This window comes from Pseudocercospora fijiensis (genome assembly GCF_000340215.1).
Source record: "Pseudocercospora fijiensis CIRAD86 unplaced genomic scaffold MYCFIscaffold_1, whole genome shotgun sequence".
Classification (NCBI taxonomy): Eukaryota; Fungi; Ascomycota; class Dothideomycetes; order Mycosphaerellales; family Mycosphaerellaceae; genus Pseudocercospora; species Pseudocercospora fijiensis.
In genome coordinates, this window is record NW_006921532.1 from 4,523,987 (window position 1) to 4,543,667 (window position 19,681).

Consider the following 19,681-nt stretch of genomic DNA (forward strand, 5'->3'; position numbering starts at 1 on the left):
GGAGTCTGCAACTACAAAACAACCGCCTCAATCAGAAGAAGAAATGTCACACGACGGCCGAAATCTGTTCAACTGGAATGGGCACTAGCATTGCAATCTCTCATGTGGACTTTAATGTCATGACCTTGATGGAGTTTCACTACTACAGCAGAGACGCAGAGGATGCTACTGGCCTTGCCATGTCTCTTCCAGCCACGTCCTCCCTTCTTAGATTTCACCACTCCCCTTCACTAATATCTTTACTTGTCGGTCTTTATCATTGATCAATGTCTTAAAGCCTTCCTCGACCACGTCTCTCATTTCTATTCTCTTGGTAATCATTTTCTTACACATGTCAAGCCGCCCATCCGAAATGGCATCTATGACCTCCTGGAAGTCACTCTTAACATATGTTGCGACTCCGAGGTATCTTCGCTCCTTGAAGACAAGGTCATTTGGCCAAAGTGTACATCTTTTCTCCCAGATCGCGATATTGACGTGGGTGCCGCGGGCCTTGAGCGAGTTCACGGCTTGGTCGAGACCTGGTTGCACACCAGCCGCATCGAAAGTAACGTCGACGCCACGATTATTTGTCAACTTGAGACATTCGGCAACGATATCATCCTAGAACAATGAACAGGCGTCAGCAAAGTTGCACGCTCTTGGAAACCATCAGCCCATAGCTGAACACAGACCTTGGTCGGGTCTAGAACCACGTGGGCGCCGAGATCTTTTGCAAACTGCTTTCGCATTCCGGACACTTCAGACACAATGCTACGCACAGCGAAAGATACAGTGGTCAGCAGTTCGCCTCAAACACAGGGATTGCACGTCAATCTCACATCTGTGGACATCCGCGAGCGCGTAAGGCTTGAACGACGGATAACCCGATCGGACCTCCCCCAAGGATCAAGGCTGTATCTGTTCGCTTGAAGGGACTCGAATTCACAGCATGCCAGCCAACTGCGAGTGGCTCTACGAGCGCTGCCACGTCTAGGCCGACATTGTCCGGGCAGTTGTAAAGTGTATACTCCGGAACCTGGGTCAGTGATAAGCAGAGGTGCTTGTGTCGCCACGCGTATGTCGTACCACCAAATGCTCTGAAAGGCCTCCCCCCCAACCGCTCAGGCCGACAAAGCCGTTCTTCCAACAGCAATTGACAAGCCCGTCTTGACATGCGCCACAGTCGCCGTCGTAGATAATGGGCGCCACTACAACTCGGCCGCCAACCTTGAATCGGTCGGAAACACCTTCTCCAACCTCTTCAATCACTCCACTGAACTCGTGCCCGAACGTAAGCGGTACTGTCTCCCCGGTAATCGGATGTGGTTTGCTTTCTGGACACAACGAGGGCCCGCCGAGGTATTCGTGAAGGTCAGGACAACTGTTAGCTATTTGGTAGCTTGGGATAAGACGGATCATTACCTGAGCCGCAAATTCCACACCACGCCGGTTTGACCTTTACCTGACCAGGTCCACAAACCGGCTCTGGAATATCTTCAAACCGCAAATCCTCTTTACCATGAAAGCGCACCGCCTTCATCGACTTTACACTCTCCGATGTGGGCTGGTTTTCTTTCGAATGTGGCAGGTTGCTGTCCTGGATAGTTTCGTGGGCCATATTGATGCTTGAGCAGCTGGGATGTGGAAATGTAGGAAGCCGGGCAAGCAGGGCATCGAGGACCTCGACACGTCTTAACTGATCAACACCTGCTACTTACGGAACTATGTTGACGGCATCCACGGCATGCCGTATGGAGGCATGCGATCACAAGAGCCTCCTCTTAAGCTCATTATTCCAGGGTCGCGAGCACGCGGGGCAACAGTGAAAGGAGTGAGGGGTTGCCGCCATGCTCGTTGCCGTGAAGACTGATCTTGGCATCGGGATGAATTGGGGTCCACTCCAGGAGGATCTCTTAGGGATTTCTGCCTGCTTCCCTGGGCCGATTGTGGAGGCAGTCAACGGAGAAGAAGCAGGTGCAAGCGGCCGGAGTGAATGGAGAGGCCGTATTGAGCGAAATCAAACACGACGCGTGGAAGCGCCCCGCAGCGCGCCCGCCGCCCAGACAGACGTGTTCGGCCGGAGATCGTCCGGATGGCGAAATGTGATTCCACAGAACAAGAGTGCAGCTTCCAGGCGGACGAAGATGAAAAAATGCCGTGGACAATGTCGACGGCTGGGGCCTTTGAAAAATGCGGCAAGGCTGGCAATGCGTGCTTCGCGGCGACGTTGAGTTCGAAGAGAATCAAAGACGCATGGTGCCGTTTCGTTGACGGGGGATGACCTCACCCCCATTGAGAGCTCTGAGATTCTCCGAGAGCGCACAAGCAAGGCACGGCCACTTTATAAGGACCAGCATTCTGCGCGACTCGCGCCTGCGTCTGTTGAGCATTTCTCGTCTATCCACACCAACCACGCAGGGCTTCTTTCCCACAATCTGCCAAGATGCCTTATCCAGACACCGCCGAGGGCTTCATGATCGAAGATCAGAAGAAGTGGACCGACTTCAAGAAGCAAGAGTTCAAGCTCAAGCCATTCGAGGACCGTGACATCGACATCGCGATTGAATGCTGTGGTGTATGCGGGTAGGCATAGAACAACACCTCTCCCCCGGGGGCTCCTGCTGACATTCACGTCCTTCTCTTCTAGGTCGGATGTGCACAAAATCAATGGCGGCTGGGGGTAAGGAAGTCCTGGCTTCGCGGCGTCCCATGTCTGAGATGGCTGCTAACCTTCGTGCCATCACTCCAGAGACTGTCCGCTCCCCATTTGCGTCGGTCATGAGGTTGTTGGAAAAGCTATCAAGGTTGGAAAGGATGTCAAAACAATCAAAATCGGAGATCGCGTCGGTGTTGGAGCTCAGATACAGGCGGATCTGACCTGCACAAACTGCAAAGCAGACCAGGAGAACTATTGTCCCAATATGATCGACACGTACGGTGCGTGGCTAACTCGGATAATCAAAGTGCGTGCTGGTCTGATTGAAACGCAGGTTCTCAATACAGCGACGGCACCATCTCTCAAGGCGGCTACTCCTCACACATCCGTGCACATGAATACTTCACATTCAAAATTCCGGACAACATTGAAAGCGCGATAGCAGCACCCATGCTTTGTGCAGGCCTCACAGTTTACTCGCCTCTCGTACGCTTGGGAGCTGGTCCGGGCAAGAAGGTTGCAATCGTGGGTATTGGAGGTGAGTTGCCCAGAGGGTATTCTTATCTTCATCCGCGCCTCTGCTAATGCCATCATCCTTTGACAGGTCTCGGACATTTCGCTGTGTTGTTCGCTCGTGCTCTCGGCGCCGAAGTCTACGTGCTATCACATAGTCCAAACAAGAAGGTATTGAGCTGCCGTGGTAGGGAGCAACGACAAGCCCTGACTGCTTCTAGGACGATGCACTGAAGATGGGTGCTAAACATTTCATCGACACCAACCAGAAAGACTGGCACAAGGACTATGCCTTCACCTTCGACTTCATTCTCAACTGTGCCGATGCAACTCACAAGTTCAACCTGAAAGACTACTTCAGTACACTCAAAGTCATGGGTCGCTTCCACACTGTCGGCTTCGGAGATCACCCATTACCGACTTTGATGGCCCAGGATTTCGCTGGTTCCGGATGTTACTTCGGCGCATCTCACATCGGAAACCGCCCTGAAATGCTTGCTATGTTCGATCTTGCTTCGAAGCAGAGCATCAAGTCGTGGATTCAGACAGTCCCAATCAGCGAGGCAGGATGCAAGGAGGCCGTGACCGCGGTATCTGAGAACAAGGTGAGGTACCGCTACGTTCTGACGGACTACGACAAGGTCTTTGGCAAGCGAGACTAGATTGTCGCTTCAGCAGGATACGAAATTGCTCACACAGAGTGTTTATGAGGCACATACATCAAATGTATACAATGCACCAAATATCAACACCTTGATAACGGCACTGTTCCCACCACTCGCAGTGCTCGTTTCCAGCCGCAGCTTTCATTCGTCAACCGCTCAGATATTGGCACATCGCTCTACTGTAAATCAAGTACGACCCGACCTTTCAGTTCGCCCTTGTCCATTTCCTCAAATATCGCCGTTAGTTCCTCCATCTTGGCAGTGCGGAAATGGGTCTTGACAAGTCCACGCTCCGCAAACTCGAGCGCCTCAATCGCGTCTCTACGATCCCCCACGGCAACACCGATTATTTTTTGGGCCCTAGCAACCAAGAACTGAGGAAAAGCTGTGGCGATGGGCTTGAGTTCACCCTCAGGTAAACCGACGCAGACACATGTACCGCCAAACCTGCAAGAGCGTGAGCTTTACAACGCCGGTATCAGGATCGAAGACCTACTTGAGCATGCCCATAGCGGAGGCATAAGCAGCGTTTGCTGCTGTGAGTACGAGAACAGCCTGAGCACCAAGGCCACCCGTAGCCTGCAAATCACACGGTCAGTCTAAGACAAGCTTGTGTCGGACTTTCATTTCCCAACCTTTTTCACTTCCTCTTCGGCGTTTCCTTGCGTGTGGTCAACGAAGACTTCCGCTCCGCATTCAGTTGCCAGCTCTTTCTTGCTCCCCGCATCAATGCCGATCACTCGCATTCCCATGCCTCGCGAAGCAATCTGTGTGGCGAGATGACCTAGACCACCACCTGCGCCAAGTAAGACGACCCAATCACCAGCTTTGGCTCCAGATTTCCTCAGAGCGCTGTAGACTGTAACGCCAGCACACAGCATAGGAGCGGCAGCATCGCTTGGTAGAGATTCGGGGATAGGGGTAACATAGCTAGCAGGGCCTAGCACGTACTGCTGAAAAGTGCCTGTATAAAAACAAGCAAGCAAGGTCAGAACGGCGAGAAAGCCGAGAAATCTGAGCATACTCACCAGGTGTGTAGTAGCCTGAGACTTTCTGTTTGGCCGGAGAGACAAGCTGGACAAGAATCACAAATTGCAGAGATCCTGGTCACAAATGTGTCAATTGGCTGGAATTCACTACCTGGGTGCACGACTTCTCTTACCATTTAATGCCAACGCGACTGCCGACTTTGATCACACTTGTTTCGGTACCAGGGCCAAGTTTCACAACTTTGCCAATGCCCTCATGGCCTCCAACTTGACCTGGCTGAGTTGGGAAAGGGAGGCCAGCCCATCGATTTGTCTACTAGAAATTTAGCAAGCCATTCGATCGTTTTTTTTTCCGTCTTTCGAGCCCACCATAACACCAAGATCCGAATGGCAGACGCCTGAATGCGTCAAGTTGATGAGAACCTCGCCTGGTCCAGGCTCTGGGGTGTCGAGCTCGACGACCTTGGTCGAGACCTTGCCAGGCTCATCGTAGATGACCGCCTTGTATTTCTTTGGAATGTCGACTGATGCCATGTTTGTTTGGTATCTTACCAATGGGGCAAGGGAATATGTTGCACAGATAGAGGAGAAGGAGAGAGCTTGATGGAAACGTGAGACCTCGCTTTGAGATCTGGATCCTCTTACGTGTAGTAATTCGTAGCTGGCGTGCCTCACATCGAGTCTAGCGAAGATGGAGCAGAATGGGACCTCGGTGCTGCGCGGGGTTTGAGTACAGTAAGAAGGTCCAAAGAGCTCGAGACAGCCACTGTTGAGGGGTAGTGCTGAGTGGAGACTATGGGCGCGCAGAAGTGAGTCCTTGGCCGCATGCCGATTTGCCCATTGCCACTGCGAGCAGATGGCCTTCGGGCGAGCCTGCCGTGGTATTGTACTGGAACGCGGCGGGCGGCGGCAACGATGGAGAAGCGAAGTACGACGACGTCTGCACATGATGTCATGAAGAGCAGATGGCTTCATGGCCCGGACCCTGCCAAGCAATTTCTGTCTACTGTCGCCGGCTCGGATCGGAGTCAGAATATCTCGTGTGTGGGAGCTCCTCAATCCCAAGCATCTCTCGGACTCTCCGCAAATCGGCTGCAGAGGGTAAGGTGGGATTTTCAAGAGAATGGAGAGGGGCTGTCCAACAAACCACGAAGAGCCAGGCCACCACATACCCATCGCAACACGGGCTTCTTGGCATGACGAGACTGCTAAGACCTGACCTTGAGCGCTAGACAGTCCTCGCTCTGCGCAGTGTTGAAGTGGTCAATGGAATCGCCCATCATGGAGTGCTCAGACTTTGCATATCTTTGCACCTGGTAGAGTCCGTTCCAAACGTCTTGACTTTTGAGCAACCGTTCTCCTCATGTTCCGGGGGTCCAGCAAGTCTTAGGGGGCAGAGCGAGCGCTCCTCGAAAGAGAAGACAGATGATGAAAAATGCAAGGACTATCATTGCAGCAATCGCATAATTTGACAGATGAATGATCTAGGGAGTGGCTCTTTGGCGTTCAGAGCCATGCGGACACATATCTTAGGCTCCCTGCTTTCGCTATTGTTGACGAGTGACGAGATCAGGCCGCCCGTCTACAACAAAGCCCAGGTCCTGATATCGAAATCGTTGTTCAAGTTGCGAAGCAAATTCGTAACTCTTCGACACTTCAGCTCGCAAGGCTAACCACATTTGCCCAAGTTCAGGTGCATCAGCTGCGGCAATGCACGATTCGGGCAGCCCGTCAAATCGTCGACATGGCCTCTAAGCGTGCGAGTCTGCTCATCTCAGCCCCGGCCTCGTAGCTGGCTCGAGCCTTCTATAAGTCCGATCCAGCAAAGTCGCTCTGGGCAGCCACTGCAGTTTTCACAAGCACTCATCAATTTGCAGAATTCGGTCAAGGGCAATGGTTAACCCAGGTCATCCAAGTCGTGGCTGTCAGGCATGTAGGTCTGCCAAGACTAAATGCAGCGAAGAACAGCCTTGTTGCCGCCGTTGCGTCAAACGTGGCAATCCTTGCGTCTATATGGAGTCCAAATTCCGTAGCATGAACGCATGGACCGAAACGAATGTGCAGTCTCGCGTTGCTACCAAACTTTCCTTGCGATCAGCGAATGATGGGAGAGCATCACCAGGCACCATACCAGTCCTTCCGACTCCCAGGCCTTGGGTCCACGATGCTGTGGAGGTCTTCTTTAGGGAATTTGTGCGAGAGCCAGACCAACTAGACTCAACTTGGGGCAGCTTTGATAGCCTACCAGCGGCATATGGGCGCGAGGACTTGCCGTATCTCTCTAGCGCAGTTGAGGCCTGCGCCATCTCGTACCTGGCAGTCTCTACGGGAAAGGCCAATCTCGACGACCTAGCCTCCCAGGCCTATGGCAAGACGATCACTCTGTTCGCTCCGATCGTACAAGAACCGAAGAAGGCAGCTTCCGATGCAAGCTTAGCCTGTATGATGCTGCTCTCTCTGTATGAAACGATTTCGGGCACGAAGCCAGCAACCGAGCTATTCCATGCACACCAGGGAGGCCAAGCCGCGGCGGTGTATTTGCGTATGCGGCATCATGAGGCAGAGGTCTCAACATGGAGTGATAAGTCCATTTTGAGTCAGACAAACCGACAGCTTCTGTGGCGCGACATAGGGCACCGGACAGTACCCAAATTCGGATCAAGCATATGGCCTGAGAACACATACCGGAGTTGGTTGGACGAAGCGGTAGCTCGAATAACATCGCGAGTCACTACTTCTTGCGGCCAAGTGAAGGAACTGCAAACAGCCTTTCTGCACGGGGACGCTGGAATTTTGGCCACGAAATTGGCCCGATGTACTGATGAGGCCCTGGCGGTATACTCTGCGATAGAAACATGCGTTGACGCGGCTCCGCAGACATGGAAGCCTCAAATAGGCCCGCAGCATGAAGAATCAGCATTCTGCCGGGCGACACCGCGCAGCCTTTCCAATCTCGAAAGTCAACTTGCGGATTTCTCCCTTCACTCCCAAAACATGGAATTGTCAGACGAAGACGTTTGTACACGTGCATACAGGCCTCGTGTTGACGTATATCCCAGCAGAGCGATCATGACCCTGTGGAACATGATGCGCGGCGTCCAGCTACATCTCATCCGGGCCATGATGGACCTCAGGTCCATGACAACAGAGAACACGAGCTCGGCTCTTCCAAGCTTCGCTGATCTTCAACAAAAGCTCTCAGAAACGGTACACCATATCTGTGGCAGCATTCCATACGCTCTTGGGGACGTTGCCAGGAATGAAGTGATCTCTGGACCATCAGCCGATCTTCCTGCCTTACTTTGGGTTCTGCACAAAGTGTGCTGCATTCCAGGTTTGAGTCCAGAGATTCGTTATTGGGCGGTGGAAACCTTTCGGCGGATAGGGATAGAACGACACATACGCCAAGGTCTGAATTTGGCAAAATTATATAGCCAAGAACGGCCTTGTCTCGCGACATAGTCTGCGAGAAGGATTCCAGCATGAAGTGGGAGAGCCGAATTCGTTCGATTATTGAGCCTTCTTCTTGCTCCTCTTCCTCTTCCTCTTCCCATCAACAATGTTACCATCTTCCGCCTTCTTCTTATGCTTCTTTCGAGGTTCGTCCGCCTCTTCCACAGTACCAAGCACTTTCTCAAAGCCGCCGGTGGGCTCATCAGCATTTCCGAAAGTCTCCTTCCTCCATTGTCTAAGACGAGCTTTCTTACTAAACTTCTTCTTGTCTCGAATCTTTTTCTGCTCGTCTCTGAATGCGGCCATCTTCTTGAGGCCCGCAAAGCTGTTCAATGCAGTGTCGTCAGCGAAGAGAATATCGCGAGCAGAAAGCCCGAAAGACGTTGGTGAAGTTTCACGATATCTGAAACCAATGACTGGAGCTTTGGAGCTGGAGGCAGAGGTCAGGCTCGGGTGCTGGAGAGGAAGCGAAGCATCGACCATTTCTTCGATGGCCATACGTTCTTTGCGTGCGACTCGCTTTGCATCTGACTTTTCCTTGAGTCGGTCCTTCTTGGTCTTCTTCTTGCCAGGTGCCGACTGTCTCTCCTCGCCATCCGATGGAGGCAGTGGGGCACCTCCATCCTCATCCTCATCATCAGTCAGAGTGATATTGGGCTTTTTACCAGCATCGAAGTCTGGCACGAGATCGGTGATGTCAATATCATCCTCGAACTTGGGCTTTCGGGGCTTGCGTTTTTTGCGTTCATGACCATCATCGTCCGAGCCAGAGTCCTCGCCCTCCGCGTAGTAGTCCTCGCCGAATCGACGTTTCATCTCTGTCTCCCATTGATCATCGTCAAAGTCGCCTTCAATGATGTCTCGCCACTCGTCAAGCTTCAGTTCCTGTCCTCTTAAGCCGGCAGCCTCCTTAATACGCTTCACCTTCTCCCCAGCTTCTTCAACTTTGAGCTTTCGCAACCTGGCTTTTTCTTCTTCTCGTTCACGCTTCGCGGCTTCTCTCTGCTCGCGTTCCCGCTCACGTTGCCTAGCACGACCACTCTTCTCCTCTCGACGCACTCCGTACTTGCCACTGTCACGAGCAAAAGACTGCAGCTTCTCGTTTGACTTTGCAGGATCCTCAAAGCGCATGTTGTATGCCTCTTCGAACTCTTCCGCCCTTTTGTCGTCGTCGCTATCATCAGACTCCAATGGCTGGAATCTGCTTCCCTCGCCAGGAAGCCACGCCCTCGCCGCCATGAAATTGGACAGATACGTCTCCGGGTCCTTATCGGCAGACGCAATGTCCTGATCGGTAAGCTGTTTCTTTGCCCGTCTCTGCGCAGATACTCCAGGCATATCCTCATGGGTCGATTTCTTCTTTTGAACCATGAAATCATCCTCGCCGTCGCTTTCCTCGCCATCATCTTTCGCGGCTGCATGTATTGACCCTACAAGCTCGCGCTTCAGCTGCTCCTGCTCCTCTGCATACGTCTGCATTGGTTCGTCTTCGTCATCATCCTGGCCGGCATGTCCAGCCAGGAGCTTCTCGCGCTGATAGTCTTGTAGCGTCATAGGCTTGTCTTCGTTCTTGACCGGTGCACTCTCTGGATCGAACTCCTTGTAGAACTTGACAGTTTGGTCCAGCCGCTTGGGATCCTTGTTCCGGATCATCTGCAGAGTCGCCATAATCTCGTCGTCGACGTCGGCTGTGGCCAGTTCGGCGTCGTCATCTTCGCTCTCGTCAGTGCTACTCTCCTCGCTCTCATCATCCTCTTCTGCATCGCGCTTCCTCTTCTTCGCGTCGCCATTCCCATATTTCTCTTCCAGCCGCTGCCTTTCCTCTCGCTTCTTGTTGTGCTCGAATCGCTTGGCATATTCCTCGTTGATTGTGAAGCCTTCGGTTTGAGGCAATTGTACGCCGGCGTCTGACTCGCTATCTGAAAAGTCAAGTTTGGCCTTCTTGACGGGCCGCAGTGCTGTTCCTGCCATGATCGCTGAAGTGGAACTTGCAAAATGGCAAATTCATCACCGCGTCGGAACTTGGAAGCTTCGTTGGAAAAAAAGTTGCAAGGATCTTGCCGCGCTAACCAAACTTAAGGGTCCGGGGTCAATTCTCGGTTCATGCTTCGAATCTTTTGCAACGACCATCCTAAAATCACACACCTGTCATCAAGATGGCAGCCGAACTTGAGGAGCGACCTTCGAAGCGACGTCGACTGTCAGAGGAATCGGTGTCAAGCGATGAGGTCCATGTTCCCACTGCAACATCTCCTCCAGCCATGTCCAGGATCAAGGCGAAGAAAAGCATCACTACAGTACCAGAAGTGGTTCAAAACGAGGAGTCCATTCCACAGGCAATCTTGGATTCCAGCGATGCGAACGAAAATGCCACTTTTAAGGATCTGGGCGTGGATACATGGCTCGTAAATTCTTTGCGACATCTTTCCATCACTCACCCGACCCGGATTCAGAAAGCCACCATACCACAAATTATAGCTGGGCGAGATTGTATAGGAGGGTCCCGCACAGGCTCGGGGAAAACAATCGCATTTGCTCTGCCGATATTGCATAAATGGGCCAAAGAACCAAGTGGCATATTCGGCCTCGTTCTAACCCCAACGAGAGAGCTCGCTCTGCAAATTTTCGAGCAATTTCAGGCGATTGGAGGCTCGCAAGGGCTCAGATGCGTCCTCGTGACGGGCGGAGCTGACATGCGTGCACAGGCGATCGAGTTGAGCAAGCGACCACATGTCGTGATAGCAACGCCTGGGCGCTTGGCGGATCACGTTGAGACTTCTGGGGAAGATACTATACATGGGCTGAAAAAGTGCCGGTTCGTCGTACTTGATGAGGCAGACCGACTGCTAGCAAGTGGCAAGGGAAGCATGCTGCCTGCTGTTGAGACTTGCCTGGATGCTCTACCGTCTGCGGCAAAACGACAGACATGTCTGTTCACCGCCACAGTCACACCAGAGGTCCGTGCACTCAAAGAACGGCCTCGAGAAAATGGAAAACCTCCAGTGTTCGTATGTGAGGTTGACATTGATAGCCTCGCCATACCACCGACCCTCACACAAAATTATCAGCTGGTCAATGTTCTTCACAAAGAGAAATACCTTCATGTCCTACTCGGTACGCCTGCCAACGTGGAGAAGACAACGATCGTGTTCTGCAACCGAACAGAAACCGCAAACCTTCTGGAATACTTGCTACGGTCTTTGGAGCACCGCGTCACTGCCTTGCACTCTGGACTTGATCATCAGGACAGAGTGAACAATCTTGCTCGCTTCCGAGCTCGCGCTGCTCGAATACTGGTCGCAACGGATGTGGCTTCACGTGGTCTCGATATTCCCGACGTGAGTTTGGTCATCAATTACGATTTGCCGCGCAATCCGGACGACTACATCCATCGTGTAGGCCGTACTGCACGTGCAGGGAGGAAAGGCATGGCAATATCACTCGTTGGCCAACGAGATGTAGATGTGGTCCATGCCATTGAGGCGCGTGTTGGGAGAGAATTGGCTGAATACAAGGAGGAAGGTGTCGGCGTGGAAGGCAGGGTCGTGCGCGAGGCGCTCAATATTGTAGGCGACAAGAAGAGAGAAGCCATGCTGGCCATTGAGGAAGGCAGAGATGTGAAGGGCAAGCGGCGGACCGGGCTGTTAAAGAAGCGAAAGCCCTGATACGGTTTATTCAATGCACTTGACGTTTCATTTCGCGCCTTTTACCATCTTTTGTAGTGGGAGATCTTCCTCTCATCTGTACTGGAGCTTTCACTTTCTTCGATTCAGCCTGAGCCATCAGAATATCCTCTTTCGACCCTTTGAGTGGTATCTGTCCCCACATGCCTTCCCACACCCCTGGGACAGCGCTCCGATCATTTCTCTGTGCTCTGTTTACATAGAACCTACCCCAGTTCCTGTGGGCAAGCCATCCCAGCAAGGAGTTCTTCAGCTTGTCGGTCACTAGGGGATTCTGCTGTTCAAGATTTGCGATTCCGCCTCTCAGACTTGGCTGCAGTCGTCTCAGTCGACCGAAGGGCACTCGTCGGGTCTGAGGCCACGGAAGCCATCGCATGTATTGCAGCTCAAGAAGTGTGTCGGCGGGGGTCAGGCTGGCAAAGCGCTTGAGGTCGTCCTTCGACCTGCGAGCCCTGCTGGGTAGATATACGCGGATGGCATGTATCATGGGACCCGTTGTGAGAGCGGTGACGAAAAATGGGACTGCAGCTGCAGCTATGTATACTGGAACCCAGAGACTGCTGTGATCGGGCGAGAAGAAGTAGGCTGGAGCATAGACTGTAGCTCCTGCTAAGAAGATGATGATGGTCGCGACGCGCGTAAGGCCGACTGAGAGTGTGGCCGATGTACCAGCGCGGTAGACATTAATGCGCTCAGGGTAAAGCACAGCTTTCTTGCGAGCGTGTGCGGCTTCAGTCGAGGCACCGCGGATTGGTGTTGCTGCTGCATTTCTCGAGATGAGATGGCATGGTGGTCGCAGGATTGATCGGAGGGTCTGTGGATGGGTATGGGTTGCTGGTCTCAGAGCAGATGCTCTTGGTGCGGAGGATGCTGCCCGCCATAAGGGGCCATGCACGCAGGGCATCACATTACTGATGAAGAAGTTGTACACTTTACAGGCGCGGGCGGAAGAAGCTCGTGAGGCTCCGCTCCGCGGCATTGACATTGGCACATTGCCAGGTGACACTGGGCATGGACCAGGATGAACTCTGCAACACCTGGCACCTGCCTCGCATCGACATCATGCCATATATATCACCTCTGCCCACATCGCGATCCAGTATCTGCCATAATACATGCCATGCTTCTGCAGGCCCTCTGCAACGTTGAGACGAGCGAGCGATAGTTCTAGCCTGGACACGTAGCGACCCACTCTCGGGACACCTTCATACGCATATCGATGTCGCAGAAACAATTGCACCAACGACTTTGCTGCGCGCGCTGAGAAGCTTCAGCACGCAAGCCGCAGTCTCCGGGTGCCTCACACGAGGTCGAATCGGGCATCCGTTGCTGCAGAAGACCACCGCCATGCAGCTGTCCGCCCGACTTTTGCTGCTGCCAGCGCTGCTGCGGCAGTGTCTGGCATACACTACGCTGTCTGACGCGACTCTGAAATCGCTGCCGTCTCCTGGGAATGACTTTGACATTCACAATGGCGCACTGCTTGCGCCTATCTTGCGAACACGAGTCCCCGGCACTGAGGGATCACGCGCTGTCCTGCAACACTTTGTCGACTTCTTCAGCAACCACTTGCCCAAATGGAAGCTGTCTTTTCAAAACAGCTCGTCTACAACCCCGACAAGTAACGGGCAACAAGTTCCCTTTGTGAACTTCATAGCAACAAGAGATCCGCCTGGCGCAACAGGAGATGGAGATGTTGGCCGTTTGGCGCTCGTTGCACATTACGACTCGAAGCTCACGCCAGAAGGCTTCATAGGCGCAACGGATAGTGCGGCCCCATGCGCAATGCTCATGCACGTAGCCAGAAGCATCGATGATGCGCTGACGAGGAAGTGGGAGTCTGAAAACGCAGCTGGGTCAGTAGCTGACGACCTTGAGGGCTATAAAGGAGTGCAGATATTGCTGCTCGACGGAGAAGAGGCGTTTCAAATGTGGACAAACACAGATAGTCTGTATGGAGCGAGGAGCCTGGCAGAAGAATGGGAAACCACACAGTATGCTGGCTGGAGTTCATATACCTCTCCGCTCGCTTCCATCGACCTCTTCGTTCTGTTGGACTTGTTGGGATCTGCATCACCCGAGGTACCGAGTTACTTTAAAACAACACATTGGGCATACCAGAAAATGGCTGGCGCCGAGGATCGCCTGAGAAAGGTGGGTAGGTTCAAGAGCAGTCCAAACCACGTTTCCAAGCGCAAGGCAGGAGCTCCAAGAGTCACGGAACCCATGTTCCTCCATGAATGGCACAAGAGTGAGAATGATCGCTGGGTTGGAGGATACGTCGAGGACGACCATGTGCCTTTCATGCAAAAAGGTGTAGACATTTTGCATATCATCACGTCGCCTTTTCCCTCGGTCTGGCATACGATTAACGACGACGGAGATCATTTGGACATTGCGACAGTTGAGGATTGGGCGCTGCTGACGACAGTATTTGTCGCGGAGTGGATGGATCTGGAAGGATTCTTCGACGTCAAGGCGACCCCTGCAGTCCAAGCAAAGACCAGGTATATCGAGGTTGAAAGGAGGCAAGCACCTACGAGGGATGAGTTGTGAGTCAGCCTGACTGTTCAAATCGTCCCCTCAAGATCACTGATCCTTTCGTAGATTGCTAGAAAGCGGATTCGAATGAGTAGTATCACATCCATTGTGCTTCAGGCTTTCTTGATAGGATAGCATAAGATACTGCAAGCTCATTGTCCGAAGGCGAGCCCATTTCTCTGCTTGCTTAAGCTGCAGAGCATTTTGCTTCCGGCCATGACCATCCCAACGACCAGATGCCACAAAGCGACAGTCAAATAAAGAGTATAGTACTCCTAGCAGTGTGGCCGCACGGGCCACTTCCGTATCCGGCGATTCTGTGACACTTTCTTTGTTGCAGTCAGAAGGCATACTTGCAAGCTCGAAGCTCAGGCGGGCGCTGTAAACTAACGAATTTGTGCCCAGTGTCGCTATTGTGAAGTCGTAATGCCTGTTCAGACGCGCCGCATGGCGGCAAGAACGAAGGTCACGAAGTCACCCTCAAGGAGCCCCGATGTTCGCTACAGTCCTGCTGTCCCACTCAATCGCCGGAACTCTTGCCTGAGTCTCAGTGTCCCGCTATCGCCAAGCAGAACTACTCGTCGGGAACCTAAGTCGTCCGCTCGGAGCGTTCCAAGATCACCTACTAGGAGTCCGAGCACGCCAAGTAAAAGCAGTCTCAAGAGCCCAAGTACGCCGTCGAAGAGCCCAAGGAATGTTAGCTTCGGGCCCAATCGTACCCGAAGCTTCGACAAGCGCAGTCCTGTCAAAGCCGTGAGAGCAGATTGGGTTTGGAATAAGACACGAGGATTGAGAAGAAGAAGCAGCCTCGAAAGATGGGCGGAGGAATACATGCGCACAATCTCTCGTGATTCTCAAGCGATGAACGATTTCGCAAGCCCGATCAATGCTGCAAGCGCTTCCAGCACGCACTCGTCTCGGAGGCAAAGCAAGGCCAGCAGTTCTGGATATGAGGCAGATCGGAGCAGATCTGCATCAGCTTCCTCTCGACGAAGCACTCTTACGCCTCCTTTGCCAACGAAGTGCCGTGCTTCAACGGGCAATATCGCTCGGCGGAATGTGGAAAGTGACGATGATGTATACGAAGTCGTACAAGACCTAGGAACAAGCATTGAAGATGATAATGCACCTCCTGGGACTTTTGGGGCGCCAATTACCATTTCTTCCAACGAGAGCAGCAGCGATAGCCTCGAAGCGGACTCATTTTCGGATGGCCATCAGTCAAGGGAGCACCATTTCGATCCATCTGTTGGAGCCGTAAGCAGTCAAGCAATATTCCATGGAGACTCTCCTGAACCACCTGACACTCCATCTTTTCTTCATCCCACGAGAGGTTGGGTCACCTCAACTAGGCGTGGCGAGCTGTTGAGGGAACAAGGGCCACAACTTCTCGCATCAACAGCGACCAGGGCCAATGCAGCAACCTCGCCAGCCTTTACTTCAGCAGTCAGGAGATCAGATTCCCCGACCGCCAAGAGCATCATTCAAACATTCGGTAACCGCAATGGATCCCGTCGTGCCAGATGGGACGATCGAGGAGAAGCAGAGGGCTCTGACGGCCCATGCTCTCCCTATCTTGAAACCGATGGGTCGGATGAGGATCCATGCGCAGATGTCCGCCCAGAGCTATATGAGCTTCAAGGACGACTCCGAGATTGTGAGAAGCACGGTATAAATCTGGCAGCTCAACTCAATAGAGCCAGATCGGAGCGCGATGCGGCTGTGGACGAATGCGATGGATTGAGGCACGAAAATGAAGCTGTTGCACAAGAAATGCACAATGAGATTCAAAGGCTATCGGACAAGAGCCACACTCTGGCGATTGAGCATGAGGAAGCGGTACAGAATCTCGACGAAGTGGAAAATCAACTGAGTGACGCCTTAGCCGAGTCAGAAGCACTTCGCAGCCAGCTTTCAGAATTACAAGACTTCAGTCAGAACTACAGTCACGAAGCTGATCCGACTATCGGGCAATATGACGCAGAAAGCGAGCTTGAACAGCGTGATGCCTCCTATACCATTGTGAATAATCTCCAGACGCAGCTGGACCAACGAACGGCGGAATTGGCCGCAACTGAAGCAGAACTTGATGCTCTTCGTCTCGAAAACTATGAGAACGAGCAATATCGTGATGTCAATGCAGACGCGGTGTCCGAACGTGACGAGCAGATTCTAGAACTTGAAGAGCAGGAAATCAGGTTGAATGCTCAGATAGAAGATTTACGAGATGAGAATGATGAGCTTCTGAGACTAAATACAGCACTTCGGCAAGAGACTCATGACTATGCATCTCACCTACGACAATGCGGACGAAGTCGCGATTCGTCCCAGCAGGGTTCCCTGGAGAATCAGGAGTCTCCAGCCGGAGACGATGATGAGCCTGATCCAGAGAGCTTCTCTGATTTGGTTACCGAGCAACTGCTGCGTGAGTCACTTGCAGCATGTCAAGGTCATCGCAATAAGCTGGAGAAGGAGCGTCGGGAGGAGCAGAAATATGTCGAGGCACTCACTGCATCTCTCGAAGAAGCTCGCGCAGCTCGACGAGTGCTTGAGTTGCAACTGAAGACATCGCAGTCTTATCTGCAACGAGCTTTGAAACAAAAACGAGAGCTCGAGACGACTAGCAAGGATTTGGAGCATGTGCTTTTGCAGAACGAGAGACGTTCTGATGACAGGTGAGGATCTGCTGTCTGCTCTGTGAACGCCAGTCCGCTGGAACCCCTGCTGATATTTCCTCCAGTTCACTCCTAGATGAAGCCGAAAATGGCGATGGTGCCGCTGCGAAAAAGAACATGCAGGAATTGAACGACGAGCTTGCACAGCTGAGAAATCAAAATCGTGAAATGCTACAGCGAAATGTGGATCTAGATCAGTTGAACCACACTCTCGTAGACAATTCCGGCGATGCGACGATCGAGGCTCTGAACCAGCAAATTCGAAATTCCCGCACCATCAGCGAAATCGAACAATCTCGGCTTCACAAAAAGCTAGAACATCTGCGACAAGAAGTCATCTATGCGGAGAAGCGGTATGATTTGCTCGTACAGAATGCTGCTGAGGATGCAATCGAACAACAAAACGCAACAGAGCTGCTGGATCGATTTCTCGGTATTGTCAAGGCACAAGAGGCCGAAATCAAGGACCTGAAGAAGATCAGCACAGGAGAGTTAGGACACGGTTCGAGCGCTGGTGGGGAGTTCAGACCCGAAGACGATGGCCAGGACATGGAGCCAGGCCGTGATTTCCTTGAAACTTCCTATGAGGAACTGCTTCAGGAAAATGAGAGGCTGATGGCGGAAAGCAATCAGCTTGTCTTGGAGCTACAGCAATGTCAAGCGCATGGTGCACAGCAAGAAGAAAAGTTGGCCGAGACGCAGGGCGAGATTGAGGCTGCAAATCGCATCAACGAGACAAGAGGCAGCAGTGGCTCGCCTGCTCAGAGAGGTGGTAGGGGAGGCGGGCGTGGTCGTGGAAGTCGTGCTTCCAGAGCATTGGGTACGACAAGCCCCAAGAGCCAGACCAACAGGACCAAGAAAACAACTACAGACAATGAAGCAGAAAGTTCATCTCAGCAGACCACCCGAGCATCGAAACGCAAAGCCAAGGATGTTAGCGATCTTGAAATCCTTGATGATAGTGGCAATCCCAAGCCGTTAGACAACAACGACAAGCGTTTCAGGCGAAATAAAAGCGGCAATGGCTCATCCGGACTTCGTGGTGGCGCCTCTGAGACCTGGGATACGCTCTCTGAATCTGAGCTGAACAGCATCTATGCGCGCATCCGAGAGTGGGACGTCATGACTGCGGCACTCCTGAGTGACCACATTGGTTATTTGAGCTGCAAAATCGACAGTCTTGAGGCGCAACTTATCCGAGCTTTCAAAGACCGGAATGCTGTTGAAGACCGGCTGAGAGTCGAGCGCGAAACCACTGATTATCTGACCGAGTCTGAGCTGTGGGTCCGGAACGAGCTTGAACAAACACGAGGTGAACTCAAGACTGCGAAACTAGATCTTACAAGGTGCAGGAAACAGCTTCGAGAGGGCAATAGCAGGAGTCAGTCCCAAGTCGCCCGTGATGCAGAAAATCTCCCACCAGACGATGAAAGGCAGCCCCCGTGCTCGGTCGATTTGCATCGCCAGGGCGTGGAAAGGTTCCGAGCTGGTGCGAGAATCCCAGGAATCGGAAGGGACTGCGAGGTGCACATACGTCGACTCCTCCAAGAGGTCAATGACCCGCGGATGGAAACCGAATTAATCGCGATCTTTCAGCAGTTAGGAGGGCGGATTGTGTCGCTGAGGCAGAGACACAAGCCGAATCGGTCCCAACGCATGAACTCCGCTACCCTGAGAAGGGAACGACACAGACTTCCGCCCATGCCTCGTCGGCGTCGCTGGATCAATGCGGATGGCACTGATGCGGAGGATTCGAATTCTGCGTCTAGTGCAAGTTTTGACTGTGGAGATGTCGAATGTGATGGCACAGACTGCTTCGAGAGAAATCAGTTGCTGCGAGCACGGAGAAGGAAGGCCATGAAGAATCATAACAAGCGAGTCAAAGCACTTCTTATTGAGGAGTTCCGGAGGTTTGAAGAGTCGGATCTGGATGCATACGATGATGAGCCGCTCGCACAACGTGATCGATCCAGGAGGTCTCCAAGGCAGTATGTGGGTAAACGGAGATCGCTGACGCCTAGTCCAAGGGTTGGAGGCCCGAGGCTGCTCAAGAACTCGCCATGGAACTCTGCAAAAAGTTCGAGAAGCAGTGCTAAAGGCAACGCCCCGGAACTGCCAATCAGTCAAGGGGAAACAGTCGTGGCCAGTCAGCGAGACGGCGATGCTGGTGCGGTGGAGCGGCATGGAGACTCTCATATGCCTCGCCCGTTGCGCATGACTGGCAAAAGGAAAAGAAAGTCAGAAGTCAAGGTCGGAGCGTAGGTGTTGGAGGGAAGGAGGGTAAGAGGAGACTGCAGTGTTGGCGGAGGTGGGCGTGAGGCGTGTAGTAGTGTTGGCGGAGGTGGCCGTGAGTCGTGAGTCGTGTAGTGCTGGAGAGGCAGGCCACGCAACAATGAGCGAGTCGATGTTCGCTCTCCGAGTTGGTGGGGCGGCATTCAACGGTAACTCAGCACTAGAAGATGATGATTGATTATTCTGCCCAGATCACATGACATGGCCAATTACGTAGGTGACGGTGGGTCGA

At 52.8% G+C, this 19,681-nt stretch overlaps 9 protein-coding genes across 9 annotated transcripts; 5 read left to right on the forward strand and 4 right to left on the reverse strand.

Annotated features, from left to right (window-relative positions):
* Window positions 1–190: 190 nt before the first annotated feature.
* MYCFIDRAFT_148879 (uncharacterized protein) lies at window positions 191–4,576 on the reverse strand. Its single transcript, XM_007923172.1, has 12 exons — window positions 4,452–4,576; window positions 4,313–4,395; window positions 3,373–4,263; window positions 3,241–3,322; window positions 2,973–3,174; window positions 2,732–2,919; window positions 2,630–2,662; window positions 1,428–2,565; window positions 1,069–1,381; window positions 822–1,018; window positions 675–753; window positions 191–603 (listed from the first exon to the last, which is right to left on the reverse strand). Exons 8-12 carry the CDS (start codon window positions 1,598–1,600, stop codon window positions 208–210), a joined length of 1,158 nt encoding a protein of 385 aa, XP_007921363.1. The 5' UTR covers window positions 1,601–2,565; window positions 2,630–2,662; window positions 2,732–2,919; window positions 2,973–3,174; window positions 3,241–3,322; window positions 3,373–4,263; window positions 4,313–4,395; window positions 4,452–4,576; the 3' UTR covers window positions 191–207.
* MYCFIDRAFT_209749 (uncharacterized protein) lies at window positions 191–5,678 on the forward strand. The gene is made up of 11 exons (XM_007923171.1): window positions 191–2,565; window positions 2,630–2,662; window positions 2,732–2,919; window positions 2,973–3,176; window positions 3,243–3,322; window positions 3,373–4,263; window positions 4,313–4,397; window positions 4,454–4,780; window positions 4,845–4,919; window positions 4,979–5,118; window positions 5,175–5,678. Exons 1-6 carry the CDS (start codon window positions 2,426–2,428, stop codon window positions 3,811–3,813), a joined length of 1,086 nt encoding a protein of 361 aa, XP_007921362.1. The 5' UTR covers window positions 191–2,425; the 3' UTR covers window positions 3,814–4,263; window positions 4,313–4,397; window positions 4,454–4,780; window positions 4,845–4,919; window positions 4,979–5,118; window positions 5,175–5,678.
* MYCFIDRAFT_184987 (uncharacterized protein) lies at window positions 3,993–5,339 on the reverse strand (the record flags this gene model as incomplete). Its single annotated transcript, XM_007923173.1, has 6 exons — window positions 3,993–4,263; window positions 4,313–4,395; window positions 4,452–4,780; window positions 4,845–4,890; window positions 4,993–5,118; window positions 5,175–5,339. The coding sequence occupies 6 exons, from the start codon at window positions 5,337–5,339 to the stop codon at window positions 3,993–3,995; spliced, it is 1,020 nt and encodes a 339-aa protein (XP_007921364.1).
* Window positions 5,679–6,280: 602 nt separating the features above from the next.
* Window positions 6,281–8,291, forward strand: MYCFIDRAFT_169896 (uncharacterized protein; the record flags this gene model as incomplete). Its single annotated transcript, XM_007923174.1, has 9 exons — window positions 6,281–6,403; window positions 6,439–6,498; window positions 6,533–6,562; window positions 6,598–6,798; window positions 6,839–6,863; window positions 6,904–6,974; window positions 7,008–8,168; window positions 8,197–8,214; window positions 8,268–8,291. The coding sequence occupies 9 exons, from the start codon at window positions 6,281–6,283 to the stop codon at window positions 8,289–8,291; spliced, it is 1,713 nt and encodes a 570-aa protein (XP_007921365.1).
* A 24-nt stretch (window positions 8,292–8,315) lies between these two features.
* Window positions 8,316–10,229, reverse strand: MYCFIDRAFT_76071 (uncharacterized protein; the record flags this gene model as incomplete). The annotated part of the gene is made up of 1 exon (XM_007922239.1): window positions 8,316–10,229. One exon carries the CDS (start codon window positions 10,227–10,229, stop codon window positions 8,316–8,318), a length of 1,914 nt encoding a protein of 637 aa, XP_007920430.1.
* A 206-nt stretch (window positions 10,230–10,435) lies between these two features.
* On the forward strand, window positions 10,436–11,952 carry MYCFIDRAFT_159470 (uncharacterized protein). Its single transcript, XM_007923175.1, has one exon. It carries the CDS (start codon window positions 10,520–10,522, stop codon window positions 11,921–11,923), a length of 1,404 nt encoding a protein of 467 aa, XP_007921366.1. The 5' UTR covers window positions 10,436–10,519; the 3' UTR covers window positions 11,924–11,952.
* MYCFIDRAFT_205954 (uncharacterized protein) lies at window positions 11,903–13,725 on the reverse strand (the record flags this gene model as incomplete). Its single annotated transcript, XM_007923176.1, has 5 exons — window positions 13,248–13,725; window positions 13,030–13,209; window positions 12,933–12,989; window positions 11,948–12,909; window positions 11,903–11,919 (listed from the first exon to the last, which is right to left on the reverse strand). The coding sequence occupies exons 1-5, from the start codon at window positions 13,262–13,264 to the stop codon at window positions 11,903–11,905; spliced, it is 1,233 nt and encodes a 410-aa protein (XP_007921367.1). The 5' UTR covers window positions 13,265–13,725.
* MYCFIDRAFT_148888 (uncharacterized protein) lies at window positions 13,032–14,644 on the forward strand. The gene is made up of 2 exons (XM_007923177.1): window positions 13,032–14,493; window positions 14,549–14,644. Exons 1-2 carry the CDS (start codon window positions 13,289–13,291, stop codon window positions 14,571–14,573), a joined length of 1,230 nt encoding a protein of 409 aa, XP_007921368.1. The 5' UTR covers window positions 13,032–13,288; the 3' UTR covers window positions 14,574–14,644.
* A 1,611-nt stretch (window positions 14,645–16,255) lies between these two features.
* On the forward strand, window positions 16,256–19,419 carry MYCFIDRAFT_76074 (uncharacterized protein; the record flags this gene model as incomplete). Its single annotated transcript, XM_007922240.1, has 2 exons — window positions 16,256–17,157; window positions 17,223–19,419. 2 exons carry the CDS (start codon window positions 16,256–16,258, stop codon window positions 19,417–19,419), a joined length of 3,099 nt encoding a protein of 1,032 aa, XP_007920431.1.
* Window positions 19,420–19,681: the final 262 nt, after the last annotated feature.